At 36.1% G+C, this 26,953-nt stretch overlaps 1 protein-coding gene across 3 annotated transcripts in view; it reads left to right on the forward strand.

The window, feature by feature from the left end:
- Tenm1 (teneurin transmembrane protein 1) overlaps positions 1-26,953 on the forward strand; it is an 815,224-nt gene that overhangs the window by 661,053 nt on the left and 127,218 nt on the right. For all 3 annotated transcript variants that reach the window (XM_058571492.1, XM_046468616.2, XM_046468598.2), the window contains 3 exons: positions 5,194-5,455; positions 7,827-8,094; positions 22,428-22,571. In XM_058571492.1, coding sequence (XP_058427475.1) covers positions 5,194-5,455; positions 7,827-8,094; positions 22,428-22,571 — 674 coding nt within the window. The remainder of the gene's footprint in view (positions 1-5,193; positions 5,456-7,826; positions 8,095-22,427; positions 22,572-26,953) is intronic.

Below are 26,953 nucleotides of genomic sequence, written 5' to 3' on the forward strand. Positions count from 1 at the left end.
AAGGCACTTCAGTACTTATAAAAAAGACCTGAAGGCTAGGAGCTTTATCACAATATGAGAGACTATCTCATATTAAGAACCCATAGTCATACCTTATTAGTCCTAACCATTTCAGAAATGCTAATTTTTCAGCTTGGGCTGCATTAAATTTACTTTTTCAATTGCCTGTCAAGAAAGTGCTTATAAAAAATTAGTTAAAGAAGATAAGGAAGTTTTAACCTACTTAAGAAAACAAACCATTTTTAAAGAGTTTAGTGAATTATTTGAATGTAAATTGCATTGCTAATAGTAACTAGCCATCTATTCATTATAACAAGCTCAGCAAAACCACTTTGGTAGTAGATAGTACTACACACACACACACACACACACACACACACACACACACACACACTATATTCCCTGTCAAATATTTGATAATTGGAACTCTTTATAAATTCAAATGGACCTTTCTCCCAATTAGATTGAATGATGGGATTTTTGTAGTTCACTTATTGGTAACTGGTTCACAAAACTAGCCTCTCCCTTGTGAGCATCTTTAATCATCTGGCATAAATTGAGAAATAGATTACTTTTATAATAGAATATGCTGTCTAGGACATTTGACTTCTCATGACTTTATTTTTTTGTTTTGTTTTGTTTTTTTAAGCTTAGATACAAAAGTTTTAGTGAATTATTTGATATTTACAAAAGGATCTTAATGTCCAAAAAAATAAGAATTTGTTTTCAGATTACAGAGAATATTAAAAGGGTAATTTTGTTGTTATTTTTGTGTTTTTATTTTTAAGTTAAGTGTCAAGACCCTCCTCTGCTGAGCTGTCTGTGAGCACTAGGTTTATGTAGATGACAGCTACTAGCCAGAGTCCCCTGTGGCAATAACTCTCCTCTCAGGCACAATAAAGGGTGTAAGTGTTCAAAAACTGTACCCCAAATGCCAACCAGATTGTCCCACTGTCATTTCTTGAATATAAAATGACAGCATGATGAAAGTTTCCATTTATATGTCTCTGCTTATTACTACCTCAGATTAAGTACACTTCAAAAATAGAAAATCATAAGGAAAATATACCTGAGGGTGAAAGATTTTAGAAAGGCTGAGGTTAGCATTTTGATACCTAGTAGAGACAGTATGATATGTGAAATGCTGAAAGAGGCCTCTATCTCCCGATATCAAGCCCACCAATCTGCTGCAGTGGTGACACTGCATTGGGTTAAGCTATTGGCTTTTTCAAAGTCCACCTTAAATGCAAATATCTTGTGTGGGATATAGAACTACCTACCCCATTATCAACACCTTACTAATTGACAGCTTCCCTGGGAGAACTAGAAAATATATATATTTCACACATACACTGACACATACTTGTATATATGTCATGGAAACAAAATGAAGAAGATAAAACAAAAAGATGGTGGTAGAAGACTGAGCCATTTGAAAGTATGAAGAACAGATATTCAGATAGAGAGGGACCAGCAGAGCAGAAAAAACAAGTCTGAAATAAGAACATTTATGAGTGTCTCCTATGTGACATATACTTTCATTAATGTCCTTCTATCTTCATCCTCACAATCCTATGAAGTCAACATTATTTTTGTCTGCCCTATTTGGCAAATGAGAAAGCATCTCCATATTAACACAGCTAATAAGGGTAGAGACCAAGATTTGAACCCAGGTAATCTGGATTGTATCTACTATGATTTACCAACTTCCATCTGAGATATAACAACTGGTACTCAATAAAGTGCTGAAAGATAACTATTCATAAATAGTTCAGTTAATGATAATCAAAATAGGTGAGGTGGTGGGTTTCTTAAATAGTTGCTTGAGAAACATTAAATCCCTCAAGAACTTTGTTCTAAAGACTGGAAGACTGATTGCCCTCAAGATAAAAGTTTGTTAATTTAGGGGTACCATAAGGCATTGAATAGGCTTCAACCATCTTCCATCCATGGATAAGACTAATTTGACATATTATGGACTGCCAACAATCTGCAAACAAATACTCTCCCTTGGGTCTTTTATATCCACTCTCATATGACTTGGAAACCTGTTTTTTTAATGATCCATGCAAATGGATAGGATTTATGGTAGGAGAAATCCCAAAGAATTAATCATTCAGAGAGCATTCTATTTGGTCTATTTAGCATTGTAATGGTTTAGATAGATTTTTTTGGCCATAGATCCTGCTTCTACCTTCATGTCCACTAATGAGTAAGTTGGACAGTGTGTACTATGTATAACAGCTAGGTGGGAAGAAAATAAGTATATCAGGGCTTTCCAGGGAAATATATATATGTCTGTCTGTATGTATTATATATATATATATATATATATATATATATATATATAGAGAGAGAGAGAGAGAGAGGGGGGTAAGAGGAGATTTCAAGGAATTGGTTTACTTGATTGTGGGCCTGGCAAAGCTATAGAGCAGGATGGCAGAATGAAAACCCTCAGAAAGGAGGTGAAACATCAGTCTTGAGGCAGAATTTCTTCTCCCTCATAGAAATATCAGTTATATAACTGATTGGATGAGACCTACCCACGTTATCAAGAACAATCTCCTTAAAAGTCAACTGTAAGATATGAACCACATCTGTAAACCACATTTACCGCACCACCTAGGTTGGTGTTTGGTTGAATAACTTGATACTATAACCTAACCAAGTTGATACATAAAAGTGTTGTCATATGAAACCTAGATGAAGTTCTAAGAATTTAAAAATCAAATCTGTTCATGGAGATAATCAAGAGTTGGCCTAGGGGCTGGGGTTATAGCTCTGTGGTAGAGCACTTGCCTAGTACATATAAGGCACAGGGTTCGATTCTCAACACCACATAAAAAAGAAATAAACAAAATAAAGATATTGTTTCCATTTACAACTAAAAATATTTTTTAAAGATTTGGCCTATTGTTCAACTACAAGAAAAGAAAATAAATGGTAAATTTAGTAGGGCATTTGATTTAATTTGAGAAAGTCAACATTGGTTGAGTCCTTACTATATGCTTGAACCTAAGTCTTATCTCATTTATTTATTTGTAGTAGTATCTAAGAGATATACCACATTGGTTCTATTGTATTAATAAGAAAACTTGGGTTGTGGCTCAGTGGTAGAGCACTTGCCTTGCATGTGTGAGGTACGGGTTTGATTCTCAGCATCAAATATAAATAAATGAATAAAATAAAGGTCCATAAACATCTAAAAGAAAATTTTAAAAATAGAAAGAAAACTGCAGTTTATGGAGGTTAAATAATTAATCCAAAGACACAAAGTTAATATGATAGAGCTGAGATTTGAACTCTGATATATATGAAGCCAAATAATACATGATGCCCACAAAACAAATGACTGCCCAGCCTGGTTAATCTTTCTACAAGTAGAGAATAATTGTCAGATACAGATGTTCTTGTTTGAATAGTTTAGTTTTGTGTTTGTGTTTGTTTTTTTTTTAAATAAATAAACCCTTTAGTTTTAAGAAGTCAAGAGTGAATGTTTGGGCAAAGCCAATAAACTTGCCCAAGGACACAATTAAATCTATGTAGAAGATGAACTAAAGGAAAGGCTTCCTGACAAGCAGTGTTGGATTTTCCCCACTACACTTGTCTTAAACTGCTCCCTTATTATCATGAATTCAGCTTCTCTGTCTTAAACAATAAGCCATTTGGTTTTTCTTTTTTAGTTCAAACCTAGATTGTTTTCTGAAGCTAACGCATTTCTTGAAATCCTCTTTTTGGAAACTGCCTTAATATTGCAGCTACTTCACTGAAAAAGCAACAATAAAAAATACAGTGTTATCCATCCTTTGTTACTGTCCATTTATCTTTACCTGGAAGATTTTTGCAATAAGAGATGATGGGTAATACTATAATAAATATAATAAATGTCATAGAAAGGGAGTGATGAGATGTCCATAATTAAGTCTGATTCCCTATCAGGGCTTTTTATCATTGAAGAAGTGTTTTACTGAAAGATCTTTTTTAATGTAGGGAAATGCTTACATCGCTCTCCTGTGGATTTATGTTGCTTTGAATTTTAAGGAGCATCATATTGCCCTTTATCCATTTTTAAGATATAATGATAATAATTTATCATTATATTACTTTCATATAGTATTTTATCTTTTTGAATGCTCTCAAGTACATTATCTCAAAGACATCATTATACTTAAAAGAGAAGGAAGGTAGAACCATCTAGTGTAGAATGAACTAAAATCTGAGTCTTTTATGCTCCAATACAATAGTCTTGTCAGAGACCACATCTACAAATGGACAGAGATGGCTTACAGGAGAGGTAGACTTGCTTTGTCAGTTACAGAAAGAGTCGTTGGCAGCGATAAGCAGGGTCCATTATAGGCTGTCTTACAAAAGGAAGCTTAGAGTCATACTGGAACAAACCAGAAATCCTAAATATGGGATTCGGGGATTCAGGCAGAATAGCGAGCCAAAGGGGGTTGTCAGATGTGGCTGGTTCATGCATGCTATAGTTCAAGCAAATTTCACTAAATAATTTTCCTCTGCTGGTGTCTTTCTCCAAAAGTTATCTCAAAGACACTGTCTGGTTTCTGACAACACGTTTGTGACCCTGAACAAGATATTTAACCTTTTGCCTCTTTACTTTTCTTATGTTCATTATAATTTTTTTGAGGATGAATAATGCATTATATTAAAGATGCTGCTGAATATTAAATGGTCATCTTTCTGTTAATTTTAGCACAAGGGAGAGCAGCAATGTCAGTTTTGGCTTTTTAGAAATGCATGCAGTTATTTTAAGATAGTATTAAAATTGGTTTATGAATTCTGGGTGGATATCAACTGGTGGTATGGAATTTCTTCTCAGAGGTCTACTGGATAATGAAAAGAAGTCATCCACAGAATTAATATTTAGCTGGAAGGAATTTGTAAGATAGAAAATACAAATGGACATAATTGAGTCTCAAAAGAAGGAAAGGGCACTAAAATTAACCTATTTTAACTTTAATTTTGTTTTTTTACTTTTAAACAGATTTATTGAGGTGTAATTGATATGCAGTAAACTACATATATTTGAACTATATAATTTGATAAGTTTTGATATATATAAACTGTCATTAAACCTTTACCACAATCAACACAAGGGAAGCACACTCCCAATTTTAATTTTATTTTGTTTATTCATTTGGTTGACATTGTCTTGTATTTTTTCCTTCTCAGCTTTGACCTTGTAGCCATTGGTGGCATTTCTGTCATCTTAATCTTTGACCGTTCACCATTCCTGTCTGAAAAGAGGACACTCTGGTTGCCTTGGAATCAGTTTGTTGTGGTAGAGAAAGTAATCATGCAGAGAGTTGTTCCAGATCCACCATCCTGTGATATCTCCAATTTTGTGAGCCCAAACCCTATAGTTCTTCCTTCGCCGCTAACATCATTTGGAGGGTCCTGTCCAGAAAGGGGAACAATTGTTCCTGAGCTACAGGTGAGTATATTGGCCTTGGATGTGTAAAACCACAGTATCATGGAGTGGTGAACAGTATATAATTGCTTAATTCATTTTCCTTTTGTTCCTGCCAGCCCTATAACATGTGGCCCTTCATTTTTCAAGAAAGACCTCCAAATGCAGTTTCTCCAATACACATTTGCAAGGTGATTGGCCAGGGCATTAGGGTACTATCTGTGTCCATGAAATAGCAAGGTAAATTAGCTGTTATGAGAATTAAACCCTCGACTTTGACTTAATGAATACTGTACTCTAAAGAATCACTAATAGAAAAAAAAGAACAAAAGTAGCTGGCTTAATAGTGATAACAGTATAATCAGTGAGCTTAGACCATTTGTGATTCTGAAATTAAAGGTTCTTAAGAAACCTAGTTTTCTTCCATTGTTCAGAATGCATCCATTGTCATAGTTTTTAGAAGTCATGACAATACTTAGTTAACTGTGTTTAGTAAAGGTAGTTTCCAAATGTGGGGTTTTTTAAAGCTCTGCTTCTAAGTGTCTAAGCTTTATAGTTAAGACATTTTTGAACCATAGTATTTTAGCATTCCTGAGAATTCTTTTTTATTGAGCATTCAGTATTGTAATTTCAATAAGCCAAATAGCCATAGTAAAACTCCCTTTCCACATTATAGAAACATTTTAATCATAGTTAAATGTGGAAGTCACTGAAATGGACTCCTAGTCTTACAAATCTAGAAATCTGGAAGTACATTCAAAAAGGAGGTAAATTGACATTCCAAGATTGAATTGATTTTTCTTCCATCACAACATCCCCACTAGCTATTAGCAGTGCTCAGAGGATACCACTCAAGAAAGCCTCAAACACACACACACACACACACACACTAGTGCTCTAAGGGAAAGGCAGTCCAAAGAATTGCCCTCTTCTGGCTTTCCCATTGCTTTGCCTTAGAAACAAACAAATAGTGACACTAATTAGTATATTAGACTAGTACACCAGTTTTTTTTTCATGGATATCACTAGGAGATATGGAAAGTTTTCAAATTGATTTAGGATTGTATGTTTCCTTTGGGAAATTAAATACTAAGGTGGCGAGTATTATGTTATCCTTTACTATTCTACTTCTTTCATTATCTGTGAAGACATTCAGTAGATAACTCTGGTATCAAATAGCCAGTAAACGGGAAGAAAAATTGGGCAAAGAGTATCCAAGAAGGATTAGGTCCTCAGAAACATCAAAATGACCAAAAATCCTGGACATTATGAGGTGCTATGTGTTTAACAGTTCTGCTGACCATCTTACACACAACTTTGAGAAAATAAGCAAAGACAAGGTTCTGAGGCAAAAAGAAGGAGCACACAAAAATACCCATACTATCCATTGTCACTTTAAATTCCTGAAAAGGATGGATTTGTTCTTTAGATGCTCCATTTTAAAAGACGGAAGTCATAGAACACAAGATTCAATTTTAGCTACCACTTTTGGACATTTAACTCCATCCGTAGTAATAAGCAAAGAAAAAGCAATTAAGAGTATTTTCACTCTGAGACCAATGTTTAGTATAAAATTTGAAGAGGAAGTAGTGGGAGTTATTTGCTTCTCACTCACAGGTACCAACTTAAAGAAATATGTTCCCAAGCATTGGTATACCAGGCACAAAGAAAGATTTTTTTAAAAATTTTATTTGTTCTTTTTAGTTATACATGACAGAAGAATGTATTTTGACATCTTATGCATACATGGAGTATAACTTCCCATTGTTGTGGTTGTACAAAAAAAGTTTGATTAAAAAAAGTTTACCTCAGAGACATAACAGAGTTCCAAAATAAATAAATAAATTTGATGACATCAATAAAGATTAATTCTAGGGATACTACAATCTCTGTCACAAAATATCACTTGCTGGGCCTGCTTCTGGAGTCTTTCCTCTTAGAGAGCCTAGCCTGAGTAAGGATTATGACAATGGGTTTGTAATATATGACTTAACACCAAACAAGATTTTGAGTATGTATATGTAAGTAAAGAGACTTTTTAATGGAACTCATAGCACTGAATTGCTTGAAATTCGGCAGTATGATCTTTTCCAATTCCTACCAAGCAATTTTTGGAACACTGTCAAAATTCAAAAAACTGAAATTGTTCTTTACATAGTCTTCCCTGGAAGGAGAAAAGTGAGAGCAGTCCCTAAGGTTAGCTGGATGTCTTTTCCCATGTAGATTTGGTACAAAATTTGAAACCATGGTCACATGATCTGGGAAAAAGTGGCTTGCCATCCATAGATCCCATTAGGCTCTCTCTCTTAGCATGTTTCAGATAACAAAGCATGCAACATCTTCATCCACCTGTGAACATTCATTAAAGCCAACTGGACATTTTTTTTTCTTTCAGGTTGTACAGGAAGAAATCCCCATTCCTTCCAGTTTTGTGAGGCTAAGTTACCTGAGCAGCCGAACTCCTGGGTATAAAACCCTGCTACGGATCCTTCTGACACATTCAACAATTCCTGTGGGGATGATTAAAGTACACCTCACAGTGGCTGTAGAAGGGAGACTCACACAGAAGTGGTTCCCTGCTGCAATTAATCTTGTCTACACATTTGCCTGGAATAAGACTGACATCTATGGACAGAAGGTTTGGGGTCTGGCAGAAGCTTTGGGTATGTTGAACTTATTCTAATGTAAATAGCAGTGTTATGCTTATAACAGAAAATACTAGTTGCATATTAATTTGTATTTGGAATAATTATTGATTTTCTTCTTTTTAAATTATCTAAGACTCTTTTTATTTAAATACTCCCTTTGGGCCTGTTTAGTGTTCCCTTTTGATACATTTTTACTTCAAAATGATTTTAGTTCCCTTTTCATGGTGGCTACAAACTGTGGAATCACACAATTTCTGACTTGTGACTGTCTCTAGAGCTGAATGTTGCCTTCTAACTGTGACCTTTGGTGTGGCGTTCTTTAGGCCATGTTTTTAGATTTGACATTTAGACTGTCATTTCCACTTAGAAACTATAAAATTCTAACTTATAGGCATCTTCACATATTATCTTTTATGTTGAAGATGGTAGACTCCATTAACTTGTTACTTCAATAGGTTAAATAAAAAATCATCCTGCCTTTCTTTTCCTTTTGATTTTCTGTAATCTCAAGACTTCAAAACCTAGAATCTTATAGATAGCAGGGATCTTAACAGGTCCTTTGGGCCCACAGGTTTTAGATATTTAATTCTCTCAAACAAATGACATTTTTATAAAAATGAGTCTGAAACAGATTTGCCAGTTTTTTTTATATTGCTAAATAAGACTATTTTTTAAATGAAGAAACCTCACTATGATCTACTGTGTCCTATGACTTCTGTAATTTCATAAAGGAAGGATATCTTAACACTAAAAACAAAGCAAAACAGTCTGTTTTTAGAAATGATGGTAGCAATCTAACACTGACACAGAGAGAGGCAGAAAGGTTGACACCAAAGTGTTTATTTCTTTTACTCTGTAGAAGGCAGTGAAAACTTCCTGAAGACTGGATACAGGTCTGTGGACCTGCAGTTGGGAGCCATTGATCCTCGTACCTCCAGGCAGTAACTCATGGAAACCACCCTTGGACAGATGATAAGCCTATTTTAAAGCTCTCCAGAGGAGCTGTTTTCACATCTTCCCTTGGAAGTGTCTATCATGATACAACTCCCATATAACTGACCTATATTTCCTAGAGTACAGTGTGTCAATTTCCTCTCTGTTTCAGAGGAAAATATGGAGAGACAAAAAAAGACAAGTGATCTTTCTCTGCCTTGAAAACCTTCATATATTTAAATAACTTATCTCTCTTGGACTTTATTGGAATGCAGGGAACATGGACAGGTTCAGATTTCCTCACTTAATGGAGAGTTAATGTAAATACACAAGGAAAAGTAAGAAATATCAACAGCAGCTTCCCAGGCAAATGTCTAGAATTATAGCCTTGTTCAGGATACATTGTTCTTCTAGTAGACCAGCAGCTGCTCTGTCATCTCAGTAACAGTTCTAGTTGTCCCTTCTATAGTAAAAGTCTACTGCTTTCCTGGGTAGTTACTCAGTCATATGATGGCTCATCTCTTCTGCCATACAACTACCCCTTTTTTTCTCTCAGCTCTTCACTGACTTAAGTTAGCTGATGTGCTCTTACATTCAGATTCTTCTTAGAGAGAATATGACAGTGTGTCACCATACAGCGTGGAATAACTCTGTAAGGCAGAATTCTACCATTAAACCAACTACCAATGAGGTCGCAGGCCACCCAACAGAGCTCTGTTTAGTCCCTATGCAAGTAAATGTAATAGTTAAGAGAACAACTTGGGAACTAAGCTTCATCCCAGGGTTCAAATATCCCCTTCTCTACTTACTAGCTGTGTAACATTAGGAAAATTGCCTCAACTCTGAAGTGCCACATTTTATCCACTCTAAGATGGGTATCATAAAGATAATGCTACTCATAATACCATTATTATATGACAATTAGATGACTAATTTAAAGTACCTGGCATCTTGTAAGCACTCAACAGATGTTGGCTGCTAGTATTGTCTTCATCAATGTTGCTATGGCCAGGGTATTGCAATAACATGATACAAGGCATGGAGCCTATGCAAGTGTTTTTTTTAGCTCACTTGCTGTGTGAAGATGGCCACTGATATAGTGGCAGGCAATCTGTGCTACTCATTCCCTGTTTCCCCTCTGCACTGCCTCGCAACACACACACAGCTATTATTTACTCCTTCCCGGGTGCTGAGATGTTGGCTTCTATGCACTACATTGTCTGGATGCCTTTGCTCTCTGACTTTCCATATGATTTGGTCAATGGGTGGCACCATCTGGATTCTGCAGAGTAGAAGAGCAAAGTCAGGGTATTTATCTTTTCTCCTGCTTTAATGTACTTCTGCCATTGATGACATTAGCAGACAGCAGCTCGTACTGTACATCTCCATGCTCTCTTAATTCTTCTATACCATCATCCCTCCTCTTGCTCCTGCAAGCGCAGAAGACCTCCCAGTATTGCCAGTTCCCTGGTAGGTCTCCAACCCTTGTGGATTCCCTTAACTGTGCCCACACCTTCATTCAAAATCTGTGCAGCAAATACTGATATGGGACTCTAACTGATGTACATTCAGCCTCATGTTCTCCTTTCCAGGATATTATTTTGTAGCATTTGCTTCACTAGGCAGAATAATCCCAATTCCTCTCAGTTCTCCTCTATAAGTCTTTGTCTTCTAATTCTTTATGAGCCTCCTTAGAACCTTTCTGGCATGGGGGATTTGTTTTTGTTTCATTTACTTTTTTTCTTAAGTTATAACACAAAGTTACCCAATGTCCTTGTGAAAAGTTGAGTAGTACCATATCTAGCAGTCATTTCTTGCTAAAGCTTACATAAATGCAATGGAACTTTTTTATATAATAGCTTTATTGAGATATAATTTGCATACCACAAAGTTCACCTATTTAATGTGTACAAATTGGTATGATTCACCAGGTTGTACAACCATCACCAATATCTGATTCCAGAACATTTTCTCCACCACTCTACAGAGTAACCCCACATATTAGCAGTTACTCCTTTGCCACCCCTCAGCCCTAGAATCTACTAATCTCCTTTCTATCTTTATAGATTTACCTATTCTGGATTTCCTAAACAAACAGTATCATAATATATGGGGTATATTTGTGTGTATCTGGCTTCTTTCACTTGACTAAGCATTCCCAAGGCTTATCCATCTGATAGCATATTCTATATTTCATTCTTTTTTGAGATTGAACAACAACTGTTTTGTATGGATGTGCCATTTGTTTGCCCATTTATCAACTCTTGGACATTGAGACTTTTTTTTAACCTTTTGGCTATTTTGAATAGTGCTACCACAAACATTTGTATCAAAGTATTTATTTCAGGGACTGGGGCTGTGGCTCAGTGGTAGAGCACTTGCCTAACATGTGTGAGGCACTGGGTTCAATTCTTAGCACAGCATATAAATGAATGAACAAAATAAAGGCCCATCAATGTCTAAAAAAATTTTTTTAAAAAGTATTTATTTCAATACCTATTTTCAGTTCTTTGGAGTATATATTTAGAAGTGAAACTACTGGGTTATATGGTAATTCTATGTTTAAATTACTGAAGAACTACCAAACTGTTTTCCCAAAGTGGCTGCACTCTTTAATCAACCTCACTTTATACATAAGATGTATTACATCTCTTATAAATACCTCCAGTGCTAAAGATTCTAAATCTTCCTCCTTATTCTAGATAACCACCCTCAATGACTTAGTCTCTAATATGTCTATGGATAGTTGAGTAAACTTCTAAACTACAGACATAAACAAAGACTTTCTGGTATGGACATGGGATAGTGAAAACTCCATTCCTCTTGTTTGCCTATGGGTGTTCATTTACTTCTTATTTCTAAAATTGTGTTCCTGCTCAAAATGTTCTCAAGCATTCTGACTATAAAATGGCCTTGATTAAAATGTTAAAATATATGTTGCTGGTTTTCTTTTTAAAGCTAATAATAGTAATAAAAGCAAAATATAATGGACCCACTCAGAAATAGCCAAAGCAGGAGTTTAAAATGTTTTTCTATACACTTGATAGACATATTTTTAGGGTAGAAAAAGAAAACTGGCAAAGTTCCCGAGTAAAACAGACAAAATAATTGCACAAGTACTACCTAGGCTGAAATATAGATTATTTGCCTTGTAGAAAATGTCCCTGGTACCTTAATCATGAATTAATGAATTAATGGTTAAATGGATTTTATTTACTACCTAGTCTTCATCACCATCTCCATGGAGACTAAGAGAATTTTCTGACAATGATAAAGCATTTTGAATAGGTGGCAGGATGAATTTAGGGAAACTACCATTCTGAAGATGGCAATAGAAATTTCAAGTGATAAATAGCTAGAGACAAACGGATCAAATATGTGGCCATTAAGTTGATATCTTAATATCTATGATTGCCTCTGAACAAATAAGCAAACATGTATTTGTACTCCTCAAAATGTTTTATAGTCACTTAACTGATATAGGTAGAGATGGACTAAATTTTCCACCAGATATTAACAATGGTGCTATACATGACACTTCTCAGATTGTTTTGAATTCAAAATTTAAATATAGCTATTCAGTAGGAAAAATAGTAGCCCACTGCCCTAAAAATGTCCATCCTTGTAACCTATGAATAAGTTATGTTGCATTCCAAAAGAGAATTAAGATTGCAGATGAGCAATCTTAATTGAGCTGGAGATATAGCTCAGTGAGTTGAGTACTTACCTAACATGTGTGAAGCCCTGGGCTCCATTCCCAATACTAAAGAAAAAGAGAACAAAACAAACAAACAAACAACAAAAAAAAAAGATTGCAGATGAAATAAATATTGCTAATCAGCATTAGATTTGAGATTGGAGATTATCCTAGTTTATCTGAGTAGGCCCCAAATCATCCCAAGACTCCTTTAAAGTGGAAGAGAGAGGCAGAAGAGGAGGTCAGATTTACAAGAGGATGTAACTATGGAAGAAAAGCAGAGAGATACAACACTGCTGGCTTTAAAAATAGGGGATGGGAGCCACAAAACAAGGAATGTGGGTGGCCACTAGAAACTGGAAAAGGCAAAGAAATATTTTTTTTTTCTCTTAGAGACTCTGGAAAAAAAAACCCAGCCCTACTGACATCTTCATTTTTGCTTTTTGTGTGTGTGTGTGTGTGGACACAATACCTTTATTTTGTTTGTTTATTTTTATGTGGTGCTAAGGATTGAAGCTAGTGCCTCACACATGCTAGGCAAGTGCTCTACCACTGAGCTACAGCCCTGGCCCTTGATTTTTGCTTATTGACACCCCTTTGAAACTTCTGACCTCCTCAGCTTAAGATAGTGTGAAGCCTTTCAGCAGCAACAGGAAACTAATACAAACATCAATTTAATCCCAGTTACAGCAAGGATTTTGGTTAAGATTATGGTAGAAAAGTTTCCACTATTCTTTTTTCTCATAACATTTAAATATGAATCTTGACCCATCCATTTCTAGGTGATGGACAAAGAGGGGTTCAAATTTAAATAAGCTGAATTTGAAATGATGGTGAATATCTAAGTTGAAATGTCTGTTTAGTTTGAAATGTGGGAATATTGTTTCCCACATAGCTCAGCTGTAGAGAATTGGTGTGATCTCTAAGGACTAGAATGTCACAAAAGAAGAATAAAGTGTTGAAGGACAGCCAAAATGAGAAAAGGAGTGCTTGAGATACTAGAATATCCCATCAATTTTTGTACTGAAACAGACTATGCAATTGGGATATTACCAGAGTGAATAAATTATCAACAGGGGTTGTGTGAACTCCTTCCATGGTAAAGTATCAATGGCAACTGATAAGATTGATTAATTCAAGTACAATATTGATCAAGTAGAAGAAGAGTAAAATCACCCCAGGGTTCCAGTACAAAAGCTACAATCACTAGTTCATCCAGCTTAAAGATTTTGTTGTCTAATACACAAATGAGGCTCCCCTGCTAAAAACTCCATGTGAGCATTTAAAATCATTTGGCCTTAGTGTTTTATTCTGTGGCTCTAAATAAGGTACAGTGTCTGGAAATCATTGTATTTTATTTAGTTTCTTTCCCAACTCTGCTGCTTTCAAAACAATGTAAAAAATCATTATTTTTAAGTTCATGGTGCTGTTAAAATTCTAGAGATGGCTTATTTAATTTGACAAACTGGCTTGTTCAGGGCCTCTGATCTGCATCCATTATGTGAATTTTGTCAAAATAATTCCCTATGTCCGCCTGTGTCTGCATACATTATCAATGTGTAATAATGCATTCTGCCTGGTCTTCATTTTAATTAAATTAAATTGCAGTGGTTTGGAGTCCTGGAAGTTCAAGAAATCAGCCATTCGCCTTTAGTAGCACTGCTATAAACAATTCTATTTTTCTTCAAGGTTATTGGCAACAACAATTGCATAATTATTTAGTACAGTAGTTTGGCAAGAAGAGTGGTGTTTCTGGGAGAACTAGACTTCCTAAAGGTTCACAACACATAGGAGTCTGTCTAAATCGTGTTAGAGAGAAACAGGGGAACATTAATAGTAATAGGTGCTAAGCTACAGTTGCTTTGTGCACACAAAACATTCCTGAGAATGATGTTTTAGTGTTCATAAATTTCCCTTCAGTAAAACCTAAGCAGGCTGGGCAGCCACAAAAATAGCATCCATTGAATATTTTAATAATAAATGGGTAGTGCTTTACAATTTGCAAAGTACTTTAACATACATTATCTCACATCAATCCATATAACATTCCTGCCTTGTAGGCATGGCAGGATTAATATGGTCTTCATTTTACAGAGGGGAAAACTGAGGTTCAGAAAGAGCAAGTGACATGCTTCAAGTCTTAAACAGAACAGGGATTTCAAGTCAAGTCTCTCATGCCTTTTACTACTGCTACTACACCAAAGTGACCAACCCACCTTATCAAATACTCAATTCGACACCCCAGTGGCTTTCTGTCAGTGAAGCTAGCAGAGAAAATAATCTTTCATCACTTTTCTTCACTCACAAATTCATAATTGTTAGCTGAGAGCGGGGCTATTTTATTCACTCAACTTTATAGGCACAGGACCAAGGATATGAGTATTTCAAGGACCTACTAAATGTTTGCAACCTAAAAAACAAATTTATTGGTACCAAAATATAAAAGGAAAACTAGAAAACCAATGTTAATAAATGGTAAGTGTGCAAAATTGAATATTATGTCAGGTTGATAACTGCAACTCAGTTTTCATACTTACATAAAAAATATGTTTAATGTGAGATGTGAGTTGTATCCTTTTAACATTTCTGATAAGTTATACTAGGACCTCCAAAAGCCTGGGCCCTGCTAACATTTTCAAACGGGCCTGACAAATACTGATAAACAAGTGGTCTCTGCCCATTTCAAACTGCAGTTCACACTCATTAGTAGATTGTGAAACCTATTTATTGAGTCAACTAGCATTTTTTTACATAATGGAATAGAATGTAATGGAACAAAAATGAACAGAACAGAATAGAATGGAAAATATCTGAAAGTGCTTCTATCAAGAGAGTATTGTTTTGGAAAACATTGTTTAATTGTCCATGTATATACTGGACCACAATTAACAAATTGTGTTTCTTATCATGACTTTCTTTTTTTATTGGTTGTTCAAAACATTACAAAGTTCTTGACATATCATATTTCATACATTAGATTCAAGTGGGTTATGAACTCCCATTTTTACCACGTCGAATCATTTAGTAGCAGCACTATTCTTTCTTCTATAACACTGCATCCCTTTCATCAATCACATCATTTCTAAATATAGCCAGTCCATTTTTGAAGTGAGCTTATTTCCTAAACCCCTATCCAAAGAAAAATGCCTAAATACTGCTAGAGGGCAGTGATCTTTTGTTTTATTGTTTTTATTTTTCATGGATGGAGGTAGGGTGAATTATTGTTTTTCACTTATTTTTGAAGCAGTAGAAAGAAACTGATACTCTAGCCACCCTGACTTTGTTTAAATTTCCCAAAGATACCAAGTCTCAAGACCTTCACACATGCTGCTCTTTGCCTACAATGCTCTTCCCCAATTCATGAGTTTGACTTACAATTTTTCAACTTTACAATGGTGTAAAAGCAATATGTATTTAGTAGGATCTTTACTTTGAATTTTGATGTTTTATCTTTTCCCAGGCTACTAATACACTACATAGCACAAAGTGTCAGAGTAATAATGCAAAGGAGATACCAAGGCATAAAACATGGAAGGACAGATTAACTGCTCCTGTGTGGCAGCACTGCAGGGTACACAGGAAAATACACTGTATATAGAGTTCAATACTATACACCATTTCAGGAATCCTGTGGGGGTTCTTGGAACATTTCCCTTGCAGGTGATGCAGTATTGCTACACTTCATGAAGTAAGCCCCTTCTCCCATAAAAAGATTTTCCCTCATCCCCCCCTATCCAATCTAAATCCCTTTGTTAAGCTGTCTTATAGTACTCTACATTTTTCCATATAACATTTATCACAATTTATTTGTATATGTGTGCATGGGTTTTTAAAAATTTTTTCCACTAGAATGTAAATTCCACCTGGGATATTGCTGTCCTACTACATCTTGATCATCCTCACATCCCCAATGCCCCACACAGTGCCTATCAATAGGAGATACTCAGTAAATATTGTACTTTTATTGAATGACTGAATAAACAAATAAATACAGTCAGAGGCCCAGGGTGACCCCTTTGCTTTGCCTGATAATGGCGTGGTGAGCCTGCCAGGAAGAAGAGTACACAGGTACACAAGGGCACTCAGAAATGTATACATGAGCCAGCACATCACTCTACCTTCCATGGCAAATTGGACATCCAGGTTGGCTTTTATCCAGACAGGTTTGGACAAAGCATCCAGAAAACAATCTCATGATATTTGGTTTCTGTGTGCAGGATCTCTTGGCAAAAATGTTGCTACTCTCCTGAATGATTTTTATTTTTTCCCATGTATACTTTCTTTTCATTCAACTCTCTTACTCTTGACAATATCCTGTTTAACCCTTATTTTTGTAATTGGTTAGGGTAGAGATCTGTGGAAGTCTTTTTTTAATCACAAGTACCTGAAAAGAAAAACTTAGAGGAAGAAAAGGGTTTGGTGTCTCACAGTTTCAGAGGTTCAGTCCATCATTGGCCAGTTTCACTGCTCTGGACCCAAGATGAGGGAGAACATCATGACAGAGCTGTGTGGCAGAGGAGAAGGCAGAGGAGGAAGCAGAGCAAACACAGGAAGAGCCAGGGACAAAATATATAATCCTCAAGGCGTGCCTCTAGTGCCCCACCTCCTCTAGCCACGCCCCTCCTTCCCAGAATTATCATCCAGTTAGTCCATTCAAACTAGGATGGACTGTTTAAATTATAGCTCTTGTAATCCAATCACTTCACCTCTGAACATTTCTGCATTAACACAGGAGCTTTTAGAGGACACCTCATATCCAAACCATAACAAAATCCTAAGTAAAGGATTACCAAAACAAATCCAGTGATTCACTGAAAGGATAATACATCAGAAGAAGGTAGAGTTTAATTTAAGACCACAAAAATGGTACATCATCTGGAAATATATTGCTATAACTCACTATTTTAATACATGAAAGGAGAAAACTATGTGAATATCTTCGTAAATGCTAAAGAGGTACTTCATAAAAATTTAACACCTGATGCTGACACTCTTAGTAAGCTAGGAATAATAGATGAACAAAGTATTTCAGGTCATTGGGCACTGTGTCAAATTGAAGAGCCTCTAGGATCATCCTAGCCTATGAAAATCAAAAGAGAATAGGAAAAAATAGAAAAAAAAAAACTTTGACACTTGTTTTTAATAGATAGCATTTTATCTACATAACTTGGTCTATTATTGCCTTGTCTTTTGTTTGGTTCTTTAGGTCTTTTTCTTCTGTTGTTGTTTTTGTTTTTGTATTAATCTTGTATTTTCAAAGAATGGGAAATATTTATTGCCCTATTTAATGACTCCTTTTGGAGAAAAAGATTTTCACCTTGTTACTTACACTTTCAATGTTGTGGAATTATTTTTAAATGTACCTCCAGTTCATGAAGGTAACATGTAAATTTCTCACACTATCAGACTACTTTTAATTATATATTGCCTTCATAAATGCATCCATTATGAATTCTGAAACCTTAGCCTGAAGCTATTGAAAATCATCTACTTAATCATGTCATATTTCACACATCAGCTTTTCATTGCATGGCATCTTTACCTTGGCAACTTAATGTCAATCTCCTATCCAAGCCCTTATACATAAACTGGATGTTAGGACACTGTGGCCCTCAGCCTTCTTGCAGTCCCCATGCCATACAATTGCTGCTATTCTGATAAGTAGAATGCATATTCAGAGTTATTTTTCCCATGTCAGATGGCTTTTGGGGAACAACCTACACAGTATTTCACTCAGTTTTCTTTGTAAACAAGCATAATGCTTGCAAAGTGACTAATAGTGAAGTGAGATGTGCAGTTCTATGACCAGATGACAGAGCCTCTGAAAAAATGATATATGTGGGCCGGGGTTGTAGCTCAGTGGCAGAGCGCTTGCCTTGCATGTATTAGGCACTGGGTTCAATCCTCAACACCACATAAAAATAAATAAAATACAGGCATGTTGTCCATCTACGACTGCAATTTTTTAAAAATTATATAATAAGGAACATTCCATTAGTATCTATGTGGAGGTGAGGAAGAGAATACAGGAAGATAGAAATCTAGATGAAATTATCCATATCACAAGAGACGTGGTTACATGGCTCAGAGAAAGTGTTCTTCCATATTAATGACTCTTTCTCAACTTCCTTCCCAATATATGCACACCAGCATGACTCCCTATGTCAGCCCCTGGGCTGTATTGCCCAGGACTCCTTCTTCCTTACCCCTGCTAACTGAAACTCTATTCAATTTCCACAGTTCTTCTGAAATGTTGATGAATCATTTTTCCTTCCTATTACACTAGTCTTACTTGTCCCCACTCTAAAGTACCAGGGACTAAGTTCGTGCCCTATACTATGCTATGTTGATTATCAGATGTGATAGACAACAGGCTGCCTGAGAAATGGTACTGATCCACTCTGCTTACTTAGCTGAAGCTCAGCTATCACAGTATCTGAGTGTAGTATCAAGGCTCAGCTCACCAACCCCAGTATAGCCCTTTTTTCCCTATATTTAATTATATGAAAAAAAAAAAAAAAGAGTAGGCGTTTAGTACATTGCAGTCAGCCTCCGTGAGAGGAAGTCTAGGATTAGTTGTGACTGTATTTGCCAGTTCCTTTGCATTTGGAGAGCAGCTCAGCTCCGTGGGGTGAAACTTCTGCCTTCTCATAAGCCAAATGTATGTTCCAGGATTATGTTAAAGTGGGCTGCTGTCAGAAAGAAACCTTGCCTTGTTACTCTGAGCAAGGAGCCACATACAAAAATACTCCAACACACTGCCATTCTTATTAAAGTCAGTTGGAATTTTGGACAAGTCTTAAGTATAAATTATAACTTTATTAGTTCATAGAGTTTTCTCAGGAGAAAGTAAATCTAATAAAAATTAGAGGGAACTTATTAAGTGGCTGCCTTGTTGCTGTTTGCTGTGACTGGGGAGAAAAAAGTAATATAAGTGTGGGGTTTGCAGCCAATGCACTTTTTTGTTGTGGACTAGAGAGCAATTCAGAGAGCAAATAGGAGGAGGTGAAAAGGCTATGTATGTCTCATTACCATTTCATTGAGAACTCTTTAATTGATGCTTTATGTAAGCATTTCCTGCTGCAGAGTTGGAATGATCTTTAACTATTACTGAGAGGGAGAAAGCAGGCTCCAAACCACCATCAGAGGTCACCAGGGCACACTACTTATTTGCAAAACTGTGCAATCACCTTCCGGAGAAGGAATTCTAGGGGAGCTCACCAGGCTTACAGCATATAGAAGGCAGATCCAGTAATTGCCAAGCATACTGTGGGGAAGGAGATGATGGCTTTAAGGGAACTTGTAATTGTTGTTGTGATTATTTATTAATCAAGACTTTTAAATGTTGGCAAGAGAAGCAGAAATCATGTTTTTCTACACACAAACGTGGCCATTGGTATGCTCTCTAACCACCTGACTTTTCCAACACAAGCTACCATGTTCTACTTGGATTTGGGGTTTGATTCTCAACTTGAACTTACCAAACATAATTTAAAAAGAATGCAGCTTAGAATCATAGAGTATTAGTGCTACATGGGGGATAAAAACATTATCTAGTACAGAGGTCTTTAATATGAGATTTTTATTTGGATTTCAGGAAGTCAGTGAGCCCCCCCCCCCCCCCGCCTAGAATTACACACATAATTTTGTGTGCATTTGCCCTTTTCAAGGAAGAATGGCTATTTCTTTCACCAGATTCAGAATGAAGTGCTTCCTGACCCAAAAGTGTCAAAGAACCACCAATTCTAGCCACTCTGTCCTCACTTTCCTACCAATTGAGAAAAAACTCCGAGAGATGAAGAATAATTTTCCTGAGCCCACAATGGGTAATTAATGGCAGATCTAAAAGTTGAAGCTTTCTCTGTCTCTTAGCCTAAAACCAATTATTTGGAGCTGTTTTAGAAAGTAGAGGGGCTATGATGATATATTGGGGAGATTGTAAATGGCATTTATTTGTTCCACAAATGTGACCTGAACTAGATTATCTTTGAGATTATTTTTACCTCTGAGATCCTCTTTCCACCCACATTAATGAAGAACAGCATTTCATGGATGATCCCAAAATATTTTCCACTTAGAATTTTTTCCCATTTTATGATCAGTATTATCCCTCTCCTCACTGATCTTCTTTGCAATAATGCTTGGTTGAGAATAATATTCAAATGAGTTTTTGTTCCATAAGTCTTCTTCAGTTGATGGTTGATAGAAATACATCTCCATAAGGACTGACTGGCTACATAATTTGTGGGCCCCAGTGAAATAGAAATGAAAATATAGAACTTTTTGTCTAAAAAGTATTAAGGGTTTCAAGATGGTGACAGCAGAGCATTAAGCCACTTGTGGAGCTCTTCTACACATGGGCCACCCCTCTGAAGACCACCCTGATCCATCCTATAAATTTGGAAGGAGTAAAGAGCAAAAAGAAGTCAATCTGTGATTTAAAATTGGTCTCATATGGTCCACAAAGTTGGAGAGTTGTGTATTCACACTCATAAAGATTTTTGGCTTATCTGTGCATGTGACCTCATACACACACATGCACATGCACACACAAATCATTTTGACTAAAATTACCATTGTTCCCTTCACCTCATGCCAAAACCCAAAACTAATTAGCTTCATTCTTTTTCATTTTTTGGACTTATTGTGCTGGCATTGTTTAAGCACCTGTTTCCATTATCAGTTTTCATAATTAAATGACAAAAAAAGTACTGATCTCTCCAGGGGCATTTAAAGAGTCAGGTAAAGGCAGGTACTCAAAAGCAATGGCAGATGACAGACCAACTGAGACCATTTTAAGCTGCCAGAAAGGGGTAAGCAGCTTTGGGATAGGCAGTGAAATGAGCCAGTACACTCAGGCTTAGAACATTATGAGGATAGAAAGCATTATAAATTCAAGAAACAGAAATCTGGGAGTCCAACAGGTAAGCAGGTTTACCAACTGGGAAAATGGGTAGGACTTGGTATATTTTGGCTATACATATTTCAGTGGAGCAGAGATACCCAAGATACCACATTTTGCACTTCCCATTTTAGTGGCATACCAGGGTTCCAAGTTTAATGCACAACATCTGTGCTTCATAGGAATTGATGCCAAATGTTAGGTGATGTCCCATTGGTTAGCTATATGCAGAAACCAAAACATAATGCACACGAAGTGAAATTTATGCTTGCAGAACTCTAAGCAAACTCAGTCTTCTCAGCAAACTAAAAGTCAGTTAGCACAGGAAAAATATAAATTTGGCAAATCAATTTTTATTAGTTGTATGTGTAGTCAGTTATTGTATAAGTGACCCAATACATTTTGTACTCTAGAGAGGTAAGAAAATAGCTTTTCCTGCACTTCTTCTACAAAGGTAGAAAGAAATTATACTACCACAGCTTAATACTGCAGAGAGCTTCTCTTTAGTTTTATAAGCACAGATCCAACCCAAAGTCCAGAATAAAACTTAATATCCATAAACTTATGGCATGTGCCTAATGACAGCATCCATTCACTTTTGCCTCCATATACTTATCCAGTGTACACTGACTGATCACTTTTGAGTAACTAATACTATGCTAGGTGTACCATGCTAGTTGAAAGGCATTTGCCATCAAATTTTAATTCACATCAGAATTCAGTACTAAATGCAATAACCACAAAATTATCAACCAGTGTGAACATGAATCAAATATTTTACAATTTTCTAATGTGCTCTTAACTCTTTGTTTGCAGTGTCTGTTGGATATGAATATGAGACGTGCCCTGACTTTATTCTCTGGGAGCAAAGGACAGTCATTTTACAGGGTTTTGAAATGGATGCTTCTAACCTAGGCGGCTGGTCCTTGAATAAGCATCACATTTTGAATCCTCAAAGTGGTAAGCAGCTTTTTCAACTTGTAGTAATACTGTTTTTCTAATGCTATTTAATATATATTCATTGCACAAAACTTGGAAAACTACAAAAGAAAGAATTCCTTAAGAACACCACATACAGATGACCAAGTTAGTAAATTTCCTTTCAAGTCCTATAATTTGATTTTGAATTAGTGTTAATATGCAGGAATCAGAATACTCTCATCTTCAGTCTCTCCTTTCTTTGGACTACTTTTCCTGCTGTTACTTCCTCCTACTTTATATTCTAAATGTTAAATGAATCAGGAGAAGGGACCACATGCAGTCCCTGAGCCCCTGCTTCTCCCAAGCAGAATGATTTTGTTACCCTGGTTTTAACTCCTTCATCCACATTACTTTTGCATCCTACTAAGAAAGCAGTCATTGGTATTTCCATCCAGCTTTCGTAAGAACATCTATTTAGAACTTTTCACATGGAGTCATATTCCTTTCCATCTAAAGAGGCAGATTCTGAGCAAACATGTACTGTAGTAAGATGTGTATATCAGGTTATTTTTCCAGAAAGTGAGAATAAGAATGTTTTTAGTTAGCTACACTCTTCCTCCCAGTCATCCTTGTATTCATTCTACCCTTATAAAACAGCTTAGTTATCTTGAAAGGCTAAGAGATCCTTTTTGCAATCATGCCCATGATTTTACCTTCATTTGCACCATAGTCAAATTGGCCACGCTATCCAGCCACATAGGTTGGGAAAGTTTGATTGGCAAAGCTAACCAGACTTGCTTCAAGATATAATGAGACCACTGGTCATAGCCCCAGTGTGAGACACTGAAGGTGAACGAGACCATTGCTGTATGCCTCCATTGTACCTCCTTCCCCTCCTCAAAGAAGAGTCCAAATTCCATTTCCAATTGTTTATTATTTTTTAACAGCAAAGATTCAGGCAGATAGAAAATGTCAACTTTTTTGTTGTCAAAAGGAGAGCCACAGTTCTAAAAGTACAAAAACGAAAGGGCAGATGCCACTTATTAAATTATTAGTTTTTTTGTTTTGATTTGAAAGAGTTTGACATTTTAAGCAGCCGTTTCTTTTCCACTCACTTTTATTGGCATATATGGATTGTCTCTTTCAAATGCCTGTCATTGACATTAAACACAAAGTTGGAAATGACCTCAATCGAACTAGCCCCCAGCTGTGTGCTCCACGTCCTGTATCTTCTTATCATTTGTTTCACACAGACTCTAGAACAGAGGGAAGCCATTCTGAAAGTCGGCTTTAGGGGCCACCTGATTTCAGCCCATGTGTTCCCTCCACCCCTAATTAGTTTTTAGGTAACAGGTACCAGATTACTTCTGAGAGATTTCTAGCAGCTTTATTGAAGTATTGTTTATACACCATAAATTTCACCCATTTTAAGTGTACAGATTTTTAGTAAATCTGTAATTTTGCTACCAGCACCAAAACCCAGTTTTAGAATATTTTATCTCACCAAACAGCTCTCTTGTGCTTACACAACCCCACTGAATCTGATATCTATCTCTACCTTTCTGATAATTTTTCCTGAGAAAGAAACTTTGCTTTTGATAGTTTTTAAAAAAGGAACGTTTGTTCTTTTTATCATCTAATTTGTAAAGGTATTGTGTTTCTAACCAAGAACTGGTCACACTTGCCAGAAACAGATCTGAAGCCAGCTCTGACACTGCTTTTCAGTCTGACCTTGGACATGAACACCCCTTTTAGTATGTTTCTGAAGTCTGAATCCCACCCACAATGGTAGTCTTAGAAGCAGGAATGATAAGTGTGAGGGAGCAGCTTTGGGAACATCAATTTAGAAAGCAATGCTCTTTCCCCCTCAGGTCAGATGGTCTTTTCTGACTGATTAAGGCAAAGCACTATCTTTCCAAATCCCCCCACTCTCTGTAAAAAGCCTAACTCTTTAGGCACCCTGCTTTTTTGATCTGACACAGATAGTAGATTAGAAACAAGAATCTATCTTCCTCCAATTTCCTCTCACTGGTTAAAAAGACACCTATAATTAGATTGGATGTCTGCTGCCATTCTATTCTCCAATTTTTCTTTGGCTCCCAAATCATTATGCAGTAGGTAGTTTCCAGTAGGCAGTGTTTTCAGACCATTTGTCATTTCAGTTGCAGCAATTATATTTACCTGACAATTAACCATTGGTTGTGGAGAATTGTTTCCAAATATTATGCCCAATAGATAGATAGATCCTACTTTCACTGAGATAAAAACACTAAGAACATGAGTTTTTCAACATCATTCCCTCAAAATATACCCTGTTAGTGATTATAGAGAATGCATATTCATTCCCTTCAAGAATACTTAGTTTTTTTTTTAAATTATGAGAAAATGTTCACATGAATCATCTACTTACAGAGCTTAGCTACTTGTTTAGTATTTTTTTAATCAAACATATTCCCCAGTGTTTCCTACAAACTGAGTGTTAAAAATTATTAGAAAGAACAGTTCAGGGTACTTAACTGGGCATTGTCATCTGTCTGAAATGGGTAAAGAATTTCCTTTAACTTAGCCTCCAAGATAGACCAGTAGTTTGTCGACAAATGCTTTTACTGGGAGAGGAAGTAAACTGACATTGATCACACTGGCATATCTCCTAGTTTGTGTTTATATCCTCTCAGTCAAGTAGTAGGAAAAATATGTATTGTGTCCCTTGTTGTTCATAAGTCTGAAAAATGGTTTCTTCTTTGAAATCAGCATAAAGCACCACCCACTGGTTTTCAAGGGGAATTTTTATTTCAGACTTATTTATAAGCTTCAAAAGAAGTTCTGAGCAAGGTAGCAGGAGGGTATGAATAGTGTGTTTAAAAGTGTGCTTACCTTATTACACAACACACTTAGCTTTTAGGCAAAGAAAAGGAAAGCTTAGGAGGGGAAATGTGCAGTAGGCCTCATCCAGTGGAGTTTCATTGTTGACTATAAACAAGACACCCAATCCTTAGCAGGAAGTTGGCCTTCATATAAATAATATGTGTTGTCCTAGGATCATTTGATTCTGTTTTCAAAATGAGCATGTGTGACAGAATAAACTGGAAGGGAGGCAGCAGTAATTGATCAAGATTTCAAGGAACATAAACAAAATATTTTCAGAGCAACCTTTTGCAGAAGAATTGGTGTTAAATCATTGTTGCTAGATGGTATGGCCTGGTTCTATGTAATGGAAGGTTAAACAGATTCTTGAAACAACAAAAACACCCTTCAAAATGATCTATTTTTCCAGGGCAATACAAAAGGGGTTTGCCCATTTTCGTTTTGATTGCTTCAGCTTTAAACAGGAATGGTAATTTCAGTACATGGGCACTTTAGTACCTGGCATGAAAGCAAGACATCAATTGTTGAGATGTAATCAGAAAGTACATTGCCTTATGTTTTATTTCCTTTAATCATTCTTCTTTTTTGATGGAGTACTAGGCTTTCTAATCGAAAAGGGGAGTTTTAGAATTGCAGGCTTAGAAGAATGTGTTAGAATAGCCATCTTTAGTTTTTAAATTGCCAGGAGCCTGGTAATAACATGTCATTTTGAGGGTAATTGTTAACTATACCGTTATATTGATATAAAAAAATGGAGATCTACCTGTGAAAATAGATGTTAATAGCAAATATGGTATTTCCAAGCCAATAATTGAAAAGATTTTTGAATAATATACCTTATAGTGCATTGCTAAAATACTAAAATTCTAAACAGTGGTTTCCTCATTTATTAAAGAACATATCATAGTCTCATTGGTAGGATATTCAGTTAGCAATCATTAGGAGATTTCAACAATGTTGTGCATCTGTCATTCCAATTCTCATTCACTTACTCCTGTTCATTTAAATTGCAATATTGATCACAATGCAATTAAATGTTTTTTTTGGGAAATGAAATTCAATCCTATTAGTCTTACTTAATTAACTATTCTAAATAGTGAGAAGTTTCCTTAGTAACTAACAAGTTATTAATAAAATAATAAGAAATTAGTGGTCCTCAAGATATCTCTTAGTTCTATAATAAAAGAGCAGTTTGTTAGGGTATAAATTCATAGCTGCTTTTGCCAATCAGATGTTGAAAAGTAGCTAGAAATCACCCTGGGAGGGAAAGTAAAGTTACTGAAATTTGAAATACAAAGACCATATGATAGAGAGGATTTTTGTTTCCTGGAAGGCCCCTTCCAAGTATATATTGGTGCCATGGTACGCATGCTTTGCCCTCTTATTTTTACCAGCAATGTTTCTACTTCACAGTGATCAACAGCTTCTGTCATAGGTCTGTGGAACAAAAAAAGTTGGGGGGAAAAACTGAGGAAGAAATTTCAGGAAATGTTTAGGGAGAGTAACAGGCACTCTGAGGAGATAGATAGCAGGCAGCAAGGGAGAAAAAAAAATAG

This window comes from Marmota monax, unplaced genomic scaffold (genome assembly GCF_021218885.2).
Source record: "Marmota monax isolate L192 unplaced genomic scaffold, Marmota_monax_Labrador192_F-V1.1 WCK01_AAM20220418_F8-fsc00054, whole genome shotgun sequence".
Classification (NCBI taxonomy): domain Eukaryota; kingdom Metazoa; phylum Chordata; class Mammalia; order Rodentia; family Sciuridae; genus Marmota; species Marmota monax.